The 23,372-nt window shown below is 31.9% G+C and overlaps 1 protein-coding gene across 3 annotated transcripts in view; it reads left to right on the forward strand.

Moving 5' to 3' along the window:
• The first annotated feature begins 5,543 nt into the window (after window positions 1-5,543).
• chico (insulin receptor substrate 1 chico) overlaps window positions 5,544-23,372 on the forward strand; it is a 129,908-nt gene continuing 112,079 nt past the window's right edge. For all 3 annotated transcript variants that reach the window (XM_072523751.1, XM_072523752.1, XM_072523753.1), the window contains exon 1: window positions 5,544-6,308. In XM_072523751.1, coding sequence (XP_072379852.1) covers window positions 5,921-6,308 — 388 coding nt within the window. In that variant the 5' untranslated portion in view covers window positions 5,544-5,920. The remainder of the gene's footprint in view (window positions 6,309-23,372) is intronic.

Consider the following 23,372-nt stretch of genomic DNA (forward strand, 5'->3'; position numbering starts at 1 on the left):
ACTTATTTACCTAAGGGCAATAAAATGACAATTCGAAATACAATATATAATATGTACCAGGATAGTAAGTAAACCAACTTTCTGTTGAGATTCACGAGCAGGACTTAACATGTTATAGTAATATATTAAAATAAATCTTTTTAGAGAAAGATGTAACCCTTGCAGCGTTGATCAATGAGCTGCAAGCTAAAGAAATTGTTTGTACAAGTAAAACATCCTTGAGTAGAATATTAAAATATTTAAAAAAAATGATCGTCGACGAGCTTTAATATAAAGAACTCATATCGCACCACATATACTTCCTCAATTTTCGCCAATAAAACGGACACATCCTTCACAGTAAGATACATCTACTTTATGAATAAGAAGCATTTCACTTCTGGATACATCGATTAATTAAGTAACTAAATGAATCTGCTTTTACTGTTTATTCTAGTATCTAGTTGGCAGCTATAAGTTTTTGCAAAAGCAACAAAGCAAAGCTCTCATTTTTACTAAACACATTTTGTTATTTTTATGAACTTTTGCCCTTTATTGAGAGTATGAATAGAAACTTTGTACATAATCTATGAAATATTAGACCCGTTATACGTACCTCGTTGTACAAAACTGAAGAAATATTGTGTCACGAATAATTGTGTCACAAGCTAAACGATGGAAGAATTCCATATGTTAATACAGAAAGTCGGACGGTCCCATCACTCATCTAGTTACCATTAGAAGAAAAAAAAACTACTAGATGGAATATTTGTGGCAGTAAACTACAGAAACTAATCCAGGACACATGTAATGAACATCAACATTCTCGTCATAATTTAATTAAGATTAGGAGTCACATGAGCAATCACTACTAGAGGAAAAATATTTTACTACTCATTTAGTAATAGCCCAAATATGTACCTAGTTGGAATTCTAATAAATGAAAGTGTATGCCTATCCTTAAAGAATTGTGTCCCAGTCTTCGAAAGACTCATACTTAATCAGCTACTAAAAGTTAACATAAACATAACACAAGCCTACATCCCTACATGAAGTAATTTATGTACCTTCTGATGTATAAAACATTAGCGATACCCAAGTCCACCTGACCTTTCAGCATATTACCTTTAGCTAGCCACTAACTCCTACGAGTCCGACACCATTTGGAGTGGCGCGTTGCACGAAACATTGCGGGGCTCCACTCTGCCCGTAGTACCTGTGTTGCCGAGAGCTGAGCGCAGGTAGAGGAACTCGACCTAGCACGTAGACGAGTAGCCGCCGAAGAGCACTCCTCTACCACTCTTAAACCTCCAATAGTGGGTACGTGCCGCAATCCTACGCCCTTAATGGGGAAAAACATATAAGGGTCGCAGCTCCTTCAACCTCACTTTAATTCTGTGGAATGAAAGTAGAGTGGTCCCACGAGAGACTCGTATCGGATACTAGGAGTGTAGACCGGTGACCGTAACGCCGAGGCGCCCTGCGTGTCTTTCTACAAACCCGACACCTCAAGTGATGCTCTCCACCTCTCATTCCTTCCCATTGGTCGCCTCTTACGACCGGCTGGAATATCTTGCACGGAAGTAATCCTATCTCCGTTAGCTGGACGGAGCCTTACAGCAGAAAAGTCAGAAGAAGAACTAGAGCGATTTTATCAACAACTCGATGTAGCATCAATAGGCCAATTTTCCTTATTACCACCGAATTGCATAAAAATTTGGATTTAGGTTCTACTTAGTCTCCACTTCATTTAGACCTGTGTCGTTGGTTGCTTTTTATTTTTTATTGGTGAAAACGACCCCTTTTGGAAAAAATCATATAATTGTAAATTCAAGCAATTTGGAATTATTTAACTCTACAGTGACATTAAATTTAGATTTCTTTACTGTTTTAATTTTTTACCACACAATTTCTACCCCCACCGCCCCTTGTGAAGAAACTCGAATAGTTGTAGTATTTTTTTCATTGAAACTATAAATACAATAATTTTTAATCAAAATGTTATGAATTTATTTTATTTTAACTCAAAAGAGAACCCTTATTAGTTTGTAAGGATGGGTGAAAGTATGTCTATGCCTTAATAGCACATTATGTGTATGTTACAATGCTCTTTGAACCAACAATGCTCTGTGAACCGGTTCGGGTTCACAAATGCTGTTGGTACTAGAGAGGCTTTGTTCTCAGTACAAGTCTTATTCCAGAGATGCAGAGACGTCAACTGCGATGTATACGCATGTCTGGTTGATTACGAGAAAGCGTTTGATCGAGTACAGCACGCCAAGATGATGCAAATACTAAAAGAAACAGGAATTAACAACCAAGATCTGAAAATAATTAGAAGTCTCTACTGGAATCAGACAGCAAATCTCAGAGTTGAAGGTGAACACACTGACTATGTGAAAATCATGCGTGGAGTGAGGCAAGGCTGTATTTTATCTCCTCTAATCTTCAATCTGTACTCTGAAAGAGTATTTATCGAAGCTTTGCACGAAACTGAAAAAGGTATTCTACTAAATGGTTGCCGGTTAAACAACATCAGATATGCAGATGACACCATAGTATTTGCGGACAACTTAGAAGACCTACAAGTTCTTATGAACAAAATCACGTATTACAGTCAACAATATGAACTCAATATAAACGTTAAGAAGACAAAGCTTATGATAATTAGCAAGAAAAGAATAACAGAAGGTCAACTCTACGTCAACCAATCCCCTGTAGAAAGAGTGACGCACTACAACTACCTCGGCACCATAATAAATGAAGAATGGACCAACAACCAGGAGATTACAGCACGCATCGGAAAAGCTAGATCCACCTTCAATCGGATGGGGGCCTTCTTCAAGAGTCACAACCTCTCTCTTGATATAAAAGTAAGAATGCTGCGAGGCTACGTCTTCTCTGTCCTTTTTTATGGTGTTGAATCGTGGACCTTGAACGAAGATATGTGCAGAAAACTGGAAGCATTTGAGATGTGGCTATATCGGAGAATGCTTAAGATCCCGTGGACTGACCGAGTCACAAATGAGAAGGTCCTCAGAAGAATGAATAAGAATCGAGAAGTACTTACCACCATTAAATCTCGAAAGTTACAGTTCTTCGGACATATTATGCGAAATGAATCTAGATATACTCTCCTTCAAGCCATCCTGCAAGGAAAAATATTTGGAAAACGAGGTCCAGGAAGAAGAAGAACATCTTGGTTAAAGAACCTCAGAATCTGGTTCAATACAACATCTGTGCAGCTTTTCCGCGCTGCTGCAGATAAGATAAAGATTGTAATGATGATCGCCAACATTCGTAACGGATAGGCACATCAAGAAGAAGAAGACAATGCTCTAGTATACGCGTTCTGATATCTCCTAAAATATGTGATTGGTTTTTTACTCATAACTCGGTTAGCATTTAAGCTATGAAGTATTTTAAAACAACCATTTTGTAGGTTTTTTAAGAGGAAATAGAATCATTTAAATTAATTTTTTTAAACCCTTATTTTTAAAAGGGTTATAGTTGGAAGGGGTTAAACCTGTCACTAATCACGAGTGTATGTAAACTTTGAACACCTATATCTTAATTAATTTTTGTCTTATCGAAAAACAAAAAAAAACTAAATTGTTTAGAAAAGCAAACCCCATATTTGTTTACTCTTCAAGATTTTTCGTATCACTAATACTTTTTAAGTTATTTAAAAAAAAGAAATTTTTTTCAAAATTTCAAAAAATTTTCTTTTACTTTAAAACCAACTTTTTTCAAAAATAAGCACTTTGAACCGGTTAAACTTACAGATCATATAAATAATACATAAATAAAGTAAATTGTAAAGCGGTAACGATTATTTTTTTTTAAAGTCTAATTAGTGCGTGATTTTCACAAGTATTTTGAATTATATTATATTATATATATCGTTTTTTGAACACATCGATCATGTTGAAAAGAAGCTACATTTAACTTGTATCTTATTTTAATTTCAGTACTTAAATCATATTATTCAACTCTTTTTTATTGATATTGTATGGACTTTACGGTCATTAATTTTTACGTCTGAGGGTATTAGTCATGATGTGACTGGCTGATTGACACCTAGTTTATGCCATTAAAAAAATTGAAAAAACAAAAATAAAGATTGAAAAGTGCTTCATTATTTGGTAATTTCATTGAAATATTCGTTCTGAAATTTGACAAATAAGAATCTATTTTTCATGAACTTTACCCCCCAAGTACAAGCAATCCTAGGCTCAAGTACAAAAGTGAAGTAGAGGGTAAGAAGAACCTAAATCCAAATTTTCAAGAAAATCTGCCGTGACGAGGAAAATTACACTACAAAAGGGTCATTTACTGGAGTATAAAGGTTACTAAAAATCACGAAATTATTATCATAGATATAAGTAGATTCTAACGTGAAAATTGGAGATGGATATGGAAATATGGTCTCATCCACTGAAACGGCCGAGGGTACAGATTGATACAATACTGCCACGACAAATATCGAATATAATAACGAATATTTATTATGAAATACCACCCGGGAAACTTTATACATAGATGTTGTCTTTATGTGATTATCGGGGTATTGTAAGAAATCAAATAGACTAGAAGATTTGCTCTAACAAGGAAGGACGACAGATATGGATTAAAAATAAATACAGAGAAGAGAAAATATTGTCTGTCACACAATCAATTTAAATTCTCAATACATTTGATACAGGTTTATGAAAAATCATATGTATTCCATTTTACTATATGGAATAAATATGAGATTTTGCACTATAGAAGTAAATAGTATAAGTTAAATAGAAGCCTTTAAAATGTGGGTATTGTCGAGAATTCTAAAAAACGAATCGAGAACTTATAAGTATTATTAAAAAACGTAAAATTGGATATCCAGGTAATATTTATCATGAAGAGAAATATAACCCCCTACTTCTCATAGTAGAGAAAATATAAGTGAAAAAGGGACCGAGAAGAAGAAAATGGTTGGGGCTAAAAAATGTACACAATTGTAAAGGCAATCAATCTGTCGCAATGATGGTAAATCTTCAGTAATAGAGAAACATATAAAGAAGAATAACATTTGGAAGAATGGATACAGATAAAGTGATTGTAAAACTATACCTAGTGATCAACCTGCAAAATTAAGTATGGTAGACGACAAGACCAAAGAGAGTAATAGGTTAAACGGTCTAAAAAATAAATCTAGAGTAGCTCGGTTATATAACGAGAAATCTATAAAAAAAAACCTTTGTCTTTTAATATAATGTAATTTTTAAATAATTTTGATTTAATTGAAATTTTCGTACTACTTTTCTACATTATTTATTTGATAGCACTATTTTATATTAGAGTATAAGTACAAGAAACCTACTTAGATTTTAAATTAAAAAAATTGTTTCTACTAGAATTGTAAGTTAATAGGGATATCCGGTCTAAATTCTTAAATCAGCACGCCCATGATTTTGAATCTGTAGAAACCCATGCCATACGTATCACGCGCGTTGTCCATATCAGTAATATGGTGGGGAATGCGGAATTTATATTTGAGGAAACTGTCATGATTGCATCGGCAACACTGTGCAGACGTCTACAAATCTACAACACAGACACATGACCACATGAGGGTTGTATCGTTTTTAATAGAAAAATACTTGTTATTTTAGACATATTCGCATTGCAAAGTGTTGGTTTAGTGCCGTGCTACAATATATCTAAGTTTTTAGTGAAGAACTGTTGCGTAATTGGCGTTAGAACGTGTTTTGAAGAAAGTGCGCGTTATACAGACCTAGAAAGCATTGGATTGTTTGGGGTGTCTGGCGTCGTAATTTTCTAAATAAACACCTTTCATTGACCTATATTCCGCCAGTGTCCTAGTTTTTCACGAAGGAAAAGTGAATTTTAGTGCTTGTGTGATATGTAATTACTGTTTTTATTTTATTATGCTTCAATAATGTCCCTTAAGAGTATCGGATCGCATCGAGGTGGGGGCGAGGTTCTTCGCTCTGGACTCTTCAAAAAATTAAAAACCTCGCGGAAGAAGTGGTTTGTTTTGCGTGCTGAAACTCCTGAATCTTCCGCACGTTTGGAATATTATGATTCCGAAAAGAAATTTAACAGCGGTCAACCTCCTAAAAGAAGTATACCCTTGAAAACTTGCTTTAATATAAACAAGAGGCAGGACATTAAACATAAGCATGTCATTGCACTTTATACAAAAGACGATTGTTTTTGCGTGGTGTTAGATACCGAGGAAGAATTGGAGTCATGGTTGAAGGCACTTTTATCACTTCAACATGGTGAAGATACAACGGACGGGGAGGCACCTAGACCTACATATGGTGAGTTCTTATCTTTTATTATTCTAAACCATTTATTAAATTCCATAAATTCGAAGAAGAAGGAGTCTGAGACAGACGGTATATTTTTCTATCTTAGTCAATCTAGCATTGAAAAGTTACAGCAAAGAATATAGACACTTACAGATGGTTACAGTATAGAAGATAAATAAATGTCAATAATGAAGGTCTGGAGCCTATTTAACATAAATGTTTAGAAATTGCCAATGATATATCTAGCAAAATCGTAAAAAAAATAAAACAGAACTTAGTAAAGTGATGTTATAGCAAGTTATAGGTTACAAAATTATTTACAAAAATGGATTCTTCATAATTAAATCAAGAATAAATTATATAGCTTGGTCAAAACAATTCATGAAAATCAAGTTGTTGATATAAATAAGGTATAGGCATAGTATGAAATCAAATTAAGATATTTCGGTTGTGATTATGACCTTATAAACCCCTGAATATATGATCCAGTTTTCTTTTTGTGATTAGTTAGAAATTTAAATTAAAGCTGACAGAACTAAGTAGTAGGAGGAACATGGACAAATAAACATTTATGAAGTACATAGAATGAACATTAAAAGAACTTCTAAGAGAATCTAAATATGTAGCTGACTTGATAGAATTCTTGAAATCTATAAACTTTTTTAATAAAATTTAATACAATACATCATTATTTAATACGTAATTGTAATAGTTTTATATATGTAACTGATATTTTGTATATGCCTATTTATGCCTTTATCACTTTTTGTATTTTTCTTATGCTAATAACCCTAAGTGGTTGAAGCAAAATAAATAAAAAAAAGTAATATAATAAACAAAGGCCTATACAATTGTTAAGATAACCTATAAAAATCAAATATAAACATAGAGGGTCCTGCAATAGTGGGTATTCATGTCAATCTATACTGCAGTTATTGATTTTGTGAATAAGTAAACCACCAGTAAAAGTGCAGTCTAGACATACTAGTCTATATTTATAGACGTGATTTGCATGCACCACATAAAATATGTACTTGAAAAATTATAGTAACCAGTAAAATACATAATATAGGGTTACTTGAGTGAAATTTAAAATGGAACAGAAAATTAGAAATGTAGAATATTGATTACTGTTTATAAACTACTTTATAGTTTTCTGCATTATTTTTTAATAGGTTATTTTGATGTAAAATTTATTTAATTATGCAATTATTGCATAACTCTGTATTTCTGATATTCAGACAAAACTCAATACTCAATCAAATGTAGAATAGTGACATTCTGTTTTGTTAGAAAGGAAGTTGTCACTTTGTCACCACAGATTAGGTGGATTTAAAGAATATAACAAGATATAGAATATATCTTGTATGTAGAATAGCATCTTTCATAAAAATTTAAAAATATGAGAAAGAACTGAAATGAGCCTTTTTCAAAGAGGAATATGAATTTTACTCTTAACTAATGGGCCATATTAGAATTGAGACTATCTCAGGCTATTTACGAGCTACTAAAAATTTGAACCTAAAACATTCTCAAATTGGAAATGGATGATAGTACAATTTTTATGACAGATTACAACAATCTTTATTTATACAGGACTGTTCAAAGTAGTAAAGTATAAAAATCGATACATTCTTGTCTCAATTTTGTACAAGAATTTATAAAAACAATATAACCATTCTGACAAAGTTTTCTATTCCAAAAGTTAATTGTGGTTTAGTTGTTCAACAATATACGAATTCAATTTTAAATTTACATTAATACATAATCAAGAGCTCTAGCTATGTTAGTTTTATAAGAACTGCATTAAAAAAATACAACAGAAATAATTTTTTCTATTAATTTTAGATATATAAAGCACTAGAGAAAATTTAAAATGATTAAAATCTGATTGCTCTTAAAGTAGTTTCAAAAAGTAATTGTTTTAATTTACTTAAATTTAAATCTTTGCAAGCCATTCACATTCTTCGTTTATAGAAAGTACCCATTTGCTATGCCATAGGATAGTCATGTACATCTTCCATCAGTGTTAAGGCAATGTTTGTAACTGAGGAAGCTTACATTTATAAATTAATACACAAATTTAGCTTATAAATTTAGCAATTATTTCAAACATGCCCATGTTGGAGCTATTTTGTGACAAATCTATAATAGGTGTTGTTCTCAAATAAGTCATTTATCTATATATAACTCAAGATACTTGGTCCTTTCTATTAAATATGTATTTTCTGAAATTCAACTGTATCTCGCTATGTACATCTACATTTGAAATTATCATATAGCTGCACTTTATCATATTAAGTGGGAGTTTGTAACACTTAAGCCACTTATCTATTTCAATCAATAACTTTTCTGCATCAATTTCTAATTTTGTGGGGTCTTCATTGACATAAGACCAGTGTCATCAGCATACAGATTCAACATGGATGACAGTGGTAAATTGGATAATGAATTTATATTTAGCTGAACCTGCTTATTGCAATAGCATTCGTGCCAAGAGAAAATATTCCTATAACTGGGATATTCTAATAACCGATCATTGGTGGCTAGTAGAAATAAGTGAACCAAATTGTAATAATAGTTCATACTAGGTACATACAGACATATGTATATGGTTTTAGGTCTTTTTATGTCAATAATACAGTAGGGTAGTATTAATTATTTTATTTAAAAATCAAATTACATTATCTGTGCATTCATACACTAATAAGTATTCTGGCCCTCCAGAAAATGTCATATAAATTTACAAGCGGTTAGGACTTGCGGATTGGATGGAATTTCCACGAAATCAGAAAAATCTTTGTCTTCTGTCTCATCTGTGGCTTCAATATTGAGTTGGGTGGATTCAATGTTTGGCTGATAATCTTCAGTATCTTCGTAAACCGATAAATTATTATCAAAAGAAACAAATCCTGAAAAATCTTCTGTTATTTTGTTGAGTTTCTTATGCAATTTTCTGGAATATTGTGCCAACTTTTGTTCAGCAGAGAAAACTGAAACTTTTCTTGCAATGTCATTGGAGCTAGCTGAAGATATGTCATAAAAATTCACATTGACTATAATTTTTCATACAATTTCTTTCTCGTAAAAGTAGAAATTATTCTTTGTTCCATCAGTTGAATAAGTGAAGTTGTATTGGCAGTCAAGAAATGGATTGTTACATTATTCAGCCTAATGTCAGATTTATGAACAGAGCAGTTATCAACAAATAACAGAACCTTCTCATTTTTTCTGTCATTTTCTGATCCAAGTCAACAATCCATTCCTTAAACAGGATTGCTGTCATCCAAGCATTTTGATTAAAACTGTATTTTATTGGCAATACGTTTCTGGGCCTCAGATTTCTATTAGGCTAGATCATAAGGAAAAATAATATAATTCTGAGCAGTTACAAATCTCGATAATAATGTGGCATAGTTAAAAACCCCAAAACTATCTTTAAAATTTCTTTTTTATAAGCCTTTTTATTCACACCAGCTACAACATTTGAATTTTACAATATATCTTGTAGGAAATTTAATTTTATTTCATGTTTAATAGTTTTCCCCTAAAATCAGTAGTTTTCAAGACAAATGACAACATGTTGAGAAAACATAATTTCTTATCCTGTTCATTCCTCTAATGAGGGATACAAACAAAAATTCTTTCTCTCATTACTGTTCTAGTCACAAATGACATCCGGTAATCAAATTCCAGGTATGAATTACTTTTTTATAGTTCTTGGTCTAAATATGGGATGTGACTTCCCAAAGGCTTATCTTCCAAAACAGGAAATGATACAAAAAACAGAAAATATCAAAACAACATGGTATATAACTACACTTTCATTAATAATAAATATTACCTTATTTTTATGTGGAAAGTAAAAAATTGCCCAGCATTACAAAAGAATTTTTGATTAGTTCCCAGCATCTATTGTTATCAAAATAGTGCATGTAGTTCAAACGCATAAAAATTTGTTGACTGTTTGTGTTGCTTTAATCTAAATAATACTTCAAATGTATAGTCTTTAGTTTAAAATGTATTTAACATTGTCGTCAGTGAGGTGAATACAATTAAATTATGTGAATTAATTTGTTTTGTTTTCAAAGTAAACAAGATAATGTATTTATTAAAAACTGTACTTTGGAAAAACTTTCCATAAACCATTAAAATGGAAGTATTTACTATATTAGATTGTGGTTAATTCCAAAAAAATTAAGTTCTTATGTACAGGATATAGACAACAGTACATTATGACATTCAGTAACATGTGTGTATTCACTATACATGTCTATTCAGTAACATGTGGGTTAATATAATTATTTTAAGATATTAATGGTGATAAAGCTTATCAAACTTAGGTTTTTTCTTATGAATACTTTGTACATATTTTATTTAATTTTTAAATGGTGGCCCATATATTAAATGAATTTTATTATATGTCTCCTATATCTAAATATTGTCTTTCCCAAAATATTTTGATAAGTCACAAATTGAAGGACCTGGAGAAAAATTCATACAAAATGCTCTGTATTTCATTGCATCTTTAGTAAAAATGCAATGAAATACATTGGTGTCCCAAAAGTTTAATGAACTTTATTTACATGACTTATTTATCTAAATATTGTAGTTCAGAGATATTTGAATTTTTGGTTGATTGCAAGTACTTACTGAAGACAAAATTCATGACTCAGCAGTGGCGGATACAGAAATTTTTTTTGGTGGGGGTCATGGATCTTGAGGGTGATTTTGATATAGGATTTAGATTTTTGCACCTTTCAGTGACTGATCCTCAGAAATTTTTGTCGAGGGGGGCTCATGAATCTTAAAGGTGATTTTGATATGATTTGTGCCTCATGTAAGGGAACCATTTTCTCAATAATTATTCGAAGTGGTATATTAAACCAATGAGAAGTTATTAAAACCCAAATACTCTACGGGTGCAAAGAAGGGTACAACATTAAGGGGTCTTAAACTTTAACCAAAAAAAAAAAATTTAAACCCACATACTCTATGACAGTAAAATCAAGTGTACAAGATTATTAAACCAAAGGAAAGTTATGAAAATATAAATACTGAAAAATCATGGACTGCCAATTTAAACTAGGTATTTTAAAGACCATTAATTTAAACCCATCTATGGCTACAAAATGAAGAACAAACCAAAGAGAAATAAATATAAAGTTAAGTAATTTAAATGCAATAACTCAATGTAAGTGTAAACATTAATGAATCTATTAAACATTCCTAATAAACTCTCTTATCGTTGGATGTCCGATATCAATTTGTAAAAACATTCACTTATTCCTTATTGCTATACAGAGTGAAAACAGGGACCCTCGGAATTACAAGTGTGAGGCGTATAGAAGCCTTTAAAATGTGTGTTTTTCGAAGGATGCTGAAGATTTCGTGGACAGAGCACGTGACCGACAACGAGGTGCTGAGAAGAATAAGGACTGAGAGAGAAATCCTAAATATTGTAAACAACAGAAAAACGAGTTATCCAAGACATTTTTACAGAAGGGAAAAATATAACTTTCTGTGACTCATAATGGAAAGGAAAGTAGAAGGAAAAAGAGGTCCAGGAAGAAGAAAATGCTCCTGGCTGAAGAATGTAAGAGACTGGACAGGCATGGACACACATTTGATACTAAGAACAGCTTAAGATAGAGAGCAATTTGCTGTAGTTATAGTCACCCTTCCGTAATGAAGAAGAAACCTTAAGAAGAGTAAACAGCATTTTATTTAATTTAATTTATTCAACAAAGAACATATCATTTAAGAATAATTATTTCTATAATTAGGCATATTAGGCTGGCTACAAGTGAGTGAAATATTTTTTTACTCAGTATTGAAATTTTTCTCACGAATTGTCAGCAATAGCTGGTAACGAGTGGTAAGTAAAAGTTCAGTCATTAAAAATACTATAAGAATAAGATAAGTAAATATTATATAATTTTATAAAATGTATTTTTTTCGCCTATCAGATTTAGCAAATCGCTCTATGATTGCATCAACATCTAGAGAAATTTCAGGATGCACATTGATGAGTGCTAAACCAGTTAATCTTTCCTTCGAAGCCTATTTCTATATTCTATTCTATTTCTAAGCCAAGTATTTAGACGCTTAAGCATAAAAAACTACTCTTTGCTGTTGCTGCACTGACTGGCAGTGTAATTAATATTTGCAGAAACATTCTGATATTTGGACACATATGAATATCTCAGTTATCTAATACTTCTTAAATAGAATCGGGAAGTTTTCCATTATTTTACACGACTCTTTTCCACTTTTGAATCCACAATGAAAACTCTTGTTCTACTGTGGAATATTCAGTAAATAATCCAATAATATCCTGGAAGGTGACAATTTTTTTTAATGAAACTTTATCTTCTGGTGTGTTATCAGTTTTAGGTAAAACAACTCGAAGTTTAAATAGATTCATAACTTCCGGTGAAATTTTTTTAGTTTAGTTTTTCTAAATCAGTTAAGATATTGTCTAAAACGGGGAAATAAATAGATCTTAGAATGACTTAGAACTGAAGATGACTTTCGTGCCTCTCAACCCAACGAGTTTCACAAATACCTTGGACAGCAGCCCCCAGTTCCTTCTTAAAAACATCATGTCGTTTGGGAGAGGCATTAGCAAATGCTACTACATTTCTCATAGTTCCTGACGCATTATAACATGATATAACTTTTGAGGAGCTTGCTAAGGAATTATTTAAAATATGATTGCTACATGGGCATGTTTAGCCGATTTTTTTAAATTTGTTAACGGCACCTTTCATTTCGAATGCCATTACTGAGCAACTGTTGCACCAAAACCTACGCAAAAATTTAAATCTAAATTAAAATTCTTTACGGAATCTTCACCAATGTGGCCTAAAGCAACTCCAGTTAAGCAGCGTTCTCCTTATGGATCGACATATTCTTCTCGAATCGAATCGTACAAGTTAAAAAATCTTCTCTGATGAAATCTTCTCTAATCTCATTTAAATGAAGATATGACAGAGACATTCTTCTTTACAGCAAGAAATTATTGATCATCATATGATGAATGATGATCATTTTGAGCAGTTTTACTAAGTATTGTAGCATTAGCCGGAGCAGTTTCCAAATGTTTTCGCAGATCATTATCGCCAGCATCTATCCTAAACCGAAGCAATGCTCTAAAATTGCCATAATTTTTTTCTGTACCATCGCTGTTTACAATACCTTTAATATTTTTATAATCCCTATGTCCACTCAGAAATATTTTGTCCACTACAAAGAATAACAGTTTTTATTATTGGATTCAAATTCTTATTTTCTTGAACCATTTCAACTCTTAACTTCCTGCTTATAGGGTTGATGGGTTTTAAGTTATTTTTTTAGGATTATTTGATTGATATTTATTTTTGTTTGGGGGGGGGGGGTCATGACCCCCGTGACCCCCCACTTGGATCCGCCACTGTGACTCAGAAACCAATAACTTAAGCAAAAATTTATTAAAATCAGTTATAAATATTAAATCAATTAAATAATAGAAAATATCAATGTAAGTCCACAGTGAGGATATATTATGGGATATATAACTATATATATATATATATATATATATATATATATATATATATATATATATATATATATATATATATATATTCTTAAGCCATGCAATAAAATAGCCTCATGTAGGTACTTAATACTTTATGGCATAAGTTGTCCTTCTTTATTTTATTTTTCTCATTAATTAAAAATATAATAAAATTAAATTTATTATCGCTTTACAACTTTTTTATAATTAAGTATGTGTAATTATGTGTAAATCTATTCTTGATATTTCATGTGTATTATTTTTATGACATTCAATCAATATATTATCCTTGCCTTCCTTGTGAAAACACAAATTATGCGATAATAATAACATTTAACTTTGTTGTCTCACAAATTTAATTGATATTAGAAGTTATATATTATATAGATGAATTCAGACTGGCTGATATTGGAGAATAGTCATACTAGAAATGCCAAGTGCCAAAATAGATATACAGTTTGGCATCTGGCTAACATTGAAACATGCTGAAGTGCACATTTACTTTATTGCAAGTACCTGAATGACATTGTATTTTTGGTTATGTCCATTGCATAGTAAAAACCTTATGAAGGATTAGATTATTTTTCGGAAAACCCAATTTTATCTGAACAGGCCAAAAATATTATTTTGTAAAGGTCTTAAAAACATAAAATGAAACAAAGAACAGATCTAATTATGTTAAGGAATAACTTCATATTCATTCCTTGCATATAGTTTCTACAAGACACCTGTTAGTGCAAAATTGGTAGAAATTTTTTACATTAGTTAAAACATTAGTCTTTAATTGTCCTCTATTGAAATCAGGAATCTTAATTAAAATCTTCTTTAAAGTTTCTTAGTTTTAGTAAATTTGAAGCAAATTTATGGTAACATTTCTGTTGCCTACTATTTTAATAATTGAAAATGATTTGATTTTGTTTTTGTACACATTTATGAACAAATAAATGCATTAAAAAGAAAAGTACTTTAAAAGTGTGTAAAACATTTATTTCCTAGTAGAGCACTTTCTGCTTACAAAGCCATATTCAGAGCTATGGTCACATGAAAAAAAAAAACACTACAGGAGAGGTATCCCATCATTCAAAAAAGGGCAAATTTGGCAATAATCCATCTGGACAGAGCTGAGGCAAATCTGAAACTGAAAGACTGAATCATGATGGACGGGTGCTTGCACTAGTACCACAGCCAACCTTTTAATGTTCTATTTGTGCGGTTTTCTTAATGACTTATTACGAACAAAATTGTATGGCACAAAATGGGAAGAGACAGATAAACTTTTAAGAAAATTCGAAGATAGAAATGAATTTGCAGTGGTTATAGCCAACCTTTATTAGTGGAGTCGACACTAGAAAAAGAAGAAGTGACCTTTGTCATTTATATACATGGTCCCTTAGAAACCAAAACAACCACTAACAAAATATGTCAGTTATATGTGGATGACATGTCAGGAGATGTGTTTAGCTTACTTTAATTTATACAAATACTTGCTGCTTTACAAAAAAACATAATTTTGATCGATAAATTTTATCTTTATAGTTTAGAGTACTCTTTGATTAAAAATGAATTTTATAGCAGTATTTCATAATTTTTTATTTAACATTTCTAAATTTTGCCTTACTTAACTACAATTGCCAAATGGTTAAAACAATTGCCACAAACTACTTATCCTTAAACAACCATTGTTTTATAATGTATTTATAAATAATTTATAATTATTTAATTTAATTAAAAATGATAAAATCAATAGATTTAACCTAATTTTCATTGCATCATAAAAAAACTTGCATAATTGTTTTTTATGTAGGGGTCAGCTTCTTTAATTATATTTCCTTAGATATTTTTTTGTTTTCTTCAGTCAGTAGGTATCACACTTAGATTAATTGTAATATAATAAATTGTGATTAACTTTCTTTATGCCTTTTAGGGCATGATTTGACTTGTCATTTTTGTTCAATCTAGTTATGGACAGAATGTCTGCAAATCAACTGAAAATCATTTGCTATACTGATTATGCAATAATTCTAGCCGAAAATAAGAATTACTTCCTAAGAATACTGCACCAATTTACACAGAGTAAAAATTTAACTTTAAAATTTTACTCTAGAGTAAAAATTTAACTTCTACAAGAAAAATGAAATTCCTCTAGTTGGGTATATCTATGGGTACTCGATAGCAATGGGTAACAGCACTGATGATGGACTTATTAGTCTGAAAACGTTCTGTGATTAACCTGAAAGCTCATTTTTAGAATATATATATATATATATATATATATATATATATATATATATATATATATATATATATATATATATATATACCTTTTACAAAGGATTTTTTAAATAAAAGTTTTTAAAAATTTACGGTTACACCTGAAGAAAATACATAACTGGACAATATCAGTCATATCGATGGATTCATTAAACTGTAAAAAAAGTATATAGATTTCATAATATCACTTTTCAGTTGGGATTCCAAATCTTTGCTCATGATCTAGATTCGTCTGTAGGGATGGACTCAAGCTGAGCTGTGCTTTTGACAAGCTTAAGCCCAGCTCGAAATTTCGAGCCGAGCTTGAATAGTTTGGAGTGGAGCCGAGCCCGAAAACATAATAATGAATGTAAAATGTAATATTCGTAGTAATTTTTTTTACTTAGTCTACCAAGTAAGAGAATATTAAAATATAAAAATAATAAGAAATACCCTAAATTTTTTAACCCATAGAGCTACTCTACTCTGTGATAGTGATGTTAGGAGACAAGGCATGCGAGATATTTTTCTCTGGTAAAATGTAAATATTCTGCATTCCTAGAAGTATAGTCTTTTTGGTAGGTCATAAACAAATTCTTAACCTTAAGGTTTTTACAAGAGTCAGTTCAAGTCTATTGAGGATTATAAAACTCAGATCTTCATTCTTCCTACATTTAAATTAGCAACCTTTTCTGAGTAACACTATATTTTACATGGGGATTAACTACAATTTTTAAATCCTATTCGAATATTCAGTGAAGTTATTAGGGATAATCGAAATGTTAACAGAGATAATATTAATCAAAAAGGAATCTATACAGTGTGTGTAAAGTATGGAATAAATTTGATACTTCCTAAATGAAAAGCCTTTTGAAAACAATCTGAAATTCGTTGATGTTTAATTTTAATGTTCTACAGTCTACAATAAAATTTGATTATACAGGGTGATGATATAAGTACATTAAGGTCATAGCGTCATCAGCATTTTTTTAAATGTAACACTCTGCATGTTGTGACATTTTTATATCAATAAAAATAAGCTGATTCCAAAAAGGTATGATACTTGGGGTCTAACGGACAGAATTTCAAAGAATGATAATTGATACGTAACTTTGTCTTAAATGTTTGAACTGTAGCTCTTGTTGTATTTGACACAAACCTTGTAACCCAAATATTGTACAGATTTTTGTTGAACCTTGTTTATGGGTTCATGAGAAATATTGTTTCTGTTCGAATTCTTTTTTTCATTCTTCAAAATTTGCTGGTTTCGTTTTATAGATCACATTCTTCAGATGGCCCTACATAAAATAATCCAAAGGATTTAAGTCTGACGACCTCGCTGACCATATGTCAATGTCGTCCCTTCCACCTGTTTGGAAAAATTTTGTCTAGGTACCTTTGAATATCTACATTCTACAGCATAATGTGAAGGCGCACCATCCTGTTGAAACCATAAACTTTCATCAAAACCTCCAGAATTAATTCTACTGGGAAATAAATTAATTAAAGTAGGTACGAGATACCCCCTTAAAAACTAAAGCGATGTGGCCTGTTTCAGCTACCTTCGAAAAAGTAGGGTCCAATGATTACATATTTTTTACAATGTCAGCCCATACGTTTACCTTTTGCGGATATTGTGTATGATGCTCACGCATCCAGTTGGGTTGTTTTACCTAGTATTTAGAATACTGACGGTTGACCTTGCCATTTAATGTGAAAATGGCCTCATCAGTAAAAATAATGTTTTCCTTCTCAAAATTGTATTCTTTTATCTGGATCATCCTCGTTTAATTCCTGTAAAACCCACCATCTTCTTTGTCGTCTTTGCTTTGTTCTAAAACTATGGTGTAACAAACTCCATAACTGTACTGGCTGTCGACATTCTGGTAAACCGCGGCGCTTAGGTATACCGCTTACCGCTTAGGATACCACTTTTTCTAACGTGCGCTCAACGCGGTATCTAACGCCCTCATGTGTACAGGCCCTAAAGTTCGAGCTTGTGACCATCCCTATTCGTCTGGTAACAGTTGGACGGGATAACTGGACCCTTTTTCATAGCAGATATAATCTCTGTTTTATTTTTGAAGTAATCACATAATTTATTAGCCGCTTCAAGAAATGCTTCTTTCACTACGGTTAGCGTTACCGTTACCTAAAGGTTTCTTGTATTGTGACAGTATGTAGGAAATGGTAAAAGGAGTAATTCTTGCAGCTGGTTTGGCTGGTATAGAGAAGATGGATCGCTCTACCTTCAAATTACTTTTCAAATCTTGCAATTTTCGTCTTCTTAACTTACTCTTTAACAGAAACTCATTTTCATACTTTTTACTCAGGGTTTTATAATGTCTTTCTAAGTTCCCGCCTTTGGGCACTGCCACCGGAGATCTACAAATGAGGAAACGTTGGTACTCGTTTGGTCTACTCACTCCAACTAATATTTTTCATTGTTACTGTAAAACTATGAGGTATAGATAACATGAGGCATATGAAGAAATATGTGCCAGCTTGCAAATATATTCTAACATATTTAAATGATGCAAATAATTTATAAATTGATTATTACTTATTGATATTTTTTTGAATTTGGAATAAAATAAAAGTGTATAGTCTTTATCTCTTTATTTAAACTGTTGACCTTAAAATCCATTTATCAATATAAAATATTTTTAAAGAATAATAAAAAGTACAAAAATATTTACAAATTATTTGTGCTATTTTTAACCGTTTCATAAAAAATAATGGAAATCGTAAATAATAAATTTAATTATGTACTTAACAGCAGAATTTTAGTTACGATATCTTCCTTTTCTTATTCTTTTTCTTTAATTTGTTGGAATGTTTGTCTACTGTTGATGATTTTGTTGATTTTTATTTTTTTTATATTTCAATATTGAAACATAAGATATAGTACATTTCACTAATTTGGGACTACTTTGGATTAGGGGTGAATGCTTTGACTTAAACGGTCGGCTGTGCTGAGAAAATTAATAACAAATTCTTCCAATATTTGAAGCACTGTCGAAGACAAGCAAAAATACAGTTTTAACTTCGCCACTATAGCCCACCATCTTCTAAGATCTTGCGCTTCTATTTCGCATTGTAGTACCCCAATCTTAGATAAATCGGCTTAAACATTATCCTTCCATCTTTTTCTGGGACGGCCTACTGATCTACCGCGTGGCCTCTCACAAAACACTGTCTTTAGCACTCGTGTCTTCCTCTGATCTTACCACATGACCTGCCCATATTATCCGGTTAGTTTTTATATTTTTGACGATGTTTTGAGTACTATACAGAGTCACCAATTCAGCATTGCGGCGCCTTCTCCACTCTCCTGTCAATTCACTTCTTTCTCACAAGATCCGCTCCATTAATAAAACCGTGTTTTGCACCCACATGCAATATAATGTGTCTCGTTTCCTCAGTAGGAGGTTTGTCGTTTTAGTTTTGCTTATAACCGCTTAGAAGGTGCCACCAATAAAACGTTCCAAAACAAATGTAACCTCAATCTTTTGTTGACATAAATCGAGAGTTTCATTGCGATACAACAAGTCGTGTAGATACAGCGAATTTTTGAAGTTATCAAGTCGGTCGAAAAATGAATCTTAGCCGACATCATTTTCGAGCAATAATTTTTTACAATTTTCGTGAGTACTATCCCAACAGCAATGTCTGGCTGAAATGCTTTCTGTGTTTGGAAATGAAGTATCACACCAGTCAACTATTTCCCGCTGGTATTACTAAACAAGGTTCACCCAAAACAGCACTCGCAGAGCAAAACATTGATGAGGTTCGTCAGCTAATTAAGGGTGATCTCCGTGTAACATACCGGGAGATAGAGGCATCTTTGGGCATTTCAAAGACCTCGATCCAAAAGATCCTACATGAAGATCTTGGTGTTACGAAGTTGGTTTGCCATTGGCTCCTTCATTTGCTCACAGAAGAACAAAAAGTGGTTCACGTCATTTGGTGTCGAAAAACATTGGAATGGTTCAACAAAGGAAGCCCAAAAAACGTTTATAGTATTGTTAGTTGCGATGAATCTTGGATTTACTCCTACGAACCGGAAAATAAACGTCAATCCGCTGTGTGGGTGCTTCACGATGATGAAAAACCGATAAAAGTGTTGAGCAAAAAAGGTAAAACTGCTAGACAAACATTATTTGCGTAAAATGTGCAAGGCGCATGGATTATATCAAAAGCGTTTACTGTAAATAACTTCTTATACTGTAAAAATTATAACAGGATTTTTTAATTACGTGTTCATAATGTGTACTGTTTTTTTAAACATATAATGCTTTGTTGTATTCAGCATTTCCATCCTCAAATACAAATTGAAGATATGAACTCAGTTCAAATCTCATGAAATCTTTTTACTATGAGATTCTTAGAGAAATACACTTCAAAACCTGTGGAGCAATTTATTTATGCAAAGCAATCTATTTGAAGGTCTAAGCACAACATCAAACCGAATCCTTTGATACTGTATTATTACAATATTGATATGAGAATAAGATAACGAAAAATTTAAAGGTTCATGTGGTTCATAAATCAAAAAACTGTGATGTTATTTAAAATGTATACTTTCAATTATATATAGATAAAAATTTTGAGTAAACCATAAACAATTATATTACAAGCCATAAAAGATAAGACACCTGCTCAACATATTTTCAGTTAAAATTAAACAATGAAAGATTTTATCTCTGATCCGTTACTGTTGTGCAACTGTAAAATAATATGTCCATAAAACTGTATTTTTGTTGTTTTCAAAATGACTTATGACTTATAAAATGACCCATTAATACCCATTGACAGAAACTGTATCCCCCTAGAATCCGCTTAATTATACATAATTTTCTTGGACCAAGAGGAACCAAGATGTCCCAAGTTTCAAGACGCTGGGACCTTTCCTTCAAGAGTTGTCGTACAGACAGATGGATATACTTCGACACGATATCAAAAAGAACCTGTCGCGTTCTTAATACTTTTTTATTCTGTTATTTTTTTAACTAACTTGCAAATAACCTAAACACAACACTCTGCTCTGTACGCTTTTACACTAACACTGTACTCAACTAACTCAAATGGTTTTGTTATTCTTTGAAGTCTTATTTCAAACTCAGTATTATCGACAAATTCTTCTGTCTATGACCATCTGCCATCTTCTCGATTATTTTCTTGACTTTTTCCATTTTCAGGTGCTTAACGGGAACATAACGATGTTCCTTATTAATTTATTCTGAAATCTCTAAATGGTTTAGATCTAGACTTGGCACAACGCCAGTGTTGACAACCATAAGTCCATACTGTCTCAGTATTAGTGTATCTATTAACAGTTCATTATGTGTGGATGAAGTGGAATTTCTTCCTCAACAGTCAATACATTTTCGTATATCGAATATTTAATTCTTTTCGCTTCTCCTTAACTTGAGGTTCCAGTTCCAGCGAAGTCTTACATCGAGTGTGATATGGTGCTTATAGTACTTGAACATCATTTATTATAACTGGAATGTTTTCAATTATCTTATTTGTAAAGTTTACAGGAATTGATTTAGTTTCATTTAGTTTAATTTTTCAGTGTTGAGTCTTATCATGAATTTGTATTTATTGATAATTTAGTTTTTCTGTTCCGCTTCTTCACTGGAGTTACCTACCGCAAGGATGGCAGTATCAGGTTATGTAGGAGTGCATTGTTTCGACTCATTTATGTCGCAAGTCATATAACAGGTAGATTACTTCTAGTTTCCTTGATGGACTTCGTCTTTAATTTGATTTAAATCCTCATAAACCTTTTCTTGATAAATTTGAAGATATCTATCAGATATATATGATTGGAAAATTTCTTAGTACTGCTTAAACACAAAAGTCTTGCGTCTGCGAACTAAACCTTAATTCCAAACTTTGTCAAATGCCGAAGCTACATCAATGAACAGACTTTCTTTACTTCTGATAATTTCTCAAATGTTTACGTCCGTTCCCGTGTAGCTTTTGATATTGATCAGTTTTCCTTCTCAGAACTTATATCGGCCGCATCATTTACTCGGCATTGTCAAAGGCGATGTGGAAGCGACCATAGAAGTGAGCTAAGTGAATAGCAGAAACGATAGGAAGCCTTTTATATTTACTACCGCTGCAGACGAAATGTCAGGAATGTACGATTTGAATATGGTCAGAAGAGTAGAATTATTTGTTTCCATATTCTTTGATAAGAATTGTGTCTGTGGATACTAACAGAATTAATTTACTTTTATGTGTGATAATTCAGTTATTATTGGTTGCATGCTTGTTGTGTGAACGTGTCGAGCCTCATTTCTTGTCTACCAATGATTATTTGGGTTCCAATAAACGTTGTTTAAGAAATCTTCGTGTTTGTCCGATATAAATTTTGAAATATTAATTTATGAAGTCCATATCTTGATCATCTCTAAGTTTTTGTTTTGATATGTTTTATATGCGATTTAGATTTTTATATATCAGATTTCATTCATTATTCTAATAGTAGAACTGATTCTGCTATCTAAAAAAGGATATAAAAAATAGCCAGAAAACTACAGAGGTATAAACATTATACAGCATTTCTGTGTTTGATTGACCTAAAGAAAGCGTTTGTAAAGAAAGTAATCCATCTTTTGTATAATAGAGAAGTTCCCCTAAATATTATAAAAACTATCGAAAACATCTACCAACAGAACAAAATGGAAGTCAGAAAAGATGGACAACTTACAGAACCTATAAAAATAGGCAGCGGAATAAGACAAGGGGATTCATTGAGCCCATGCTCTTCAATTTGATCATGGATGAAATCATCAAAATCGTTAAGAATGGGAAGAGGATACAGAATGGGAAACAAAGAAATAGAAATACTCTGTTACGCAGACGACGCAATATTGGTAGCCAAGATGAAGATAGTCTGCAAAGACTGGTCCACAGATTTAACATGAGAGCAAAAGAATTTAATATGACAATCTCATCTCACAAAACTAAAACAATAGTAGTCAGCAAAGAACCAACCAGATGTAAAATAGAAATTGATGGCATCAGTATTGAACAAGTAATGGAAATAAAATACCTGGGAATTACACTGTCTAGCTATGGAGACCTGGACAAAGAAGTGAGAGATCAAGTACAAAAAGCAAATAGAATGGCATGATGCCTTAATAACACTATATGGCGAAACAGACACATTAACACTGAGATGAAGTCAAGAATTTATAAAGCCAGTGTAAGAGCAATAATGACACATGCCTCAGAAATAAGAC

Source organism: Diabrotica undecimpunctata, chromosome 2 (assembly GCF_040954645.1).
Source record: "Diabrotica undecimpunctata isolate CICGRU chromosome 2, icDiaUnde3, whole genome shotgun sequence".
Classification (NCBI taxonomy): Eukaryota; Metazoa; Arthropoda; class Insecta; order Coleoptera; family Chrysomelidae; genus Diabrotica; species Diabrotica undecimpunctata.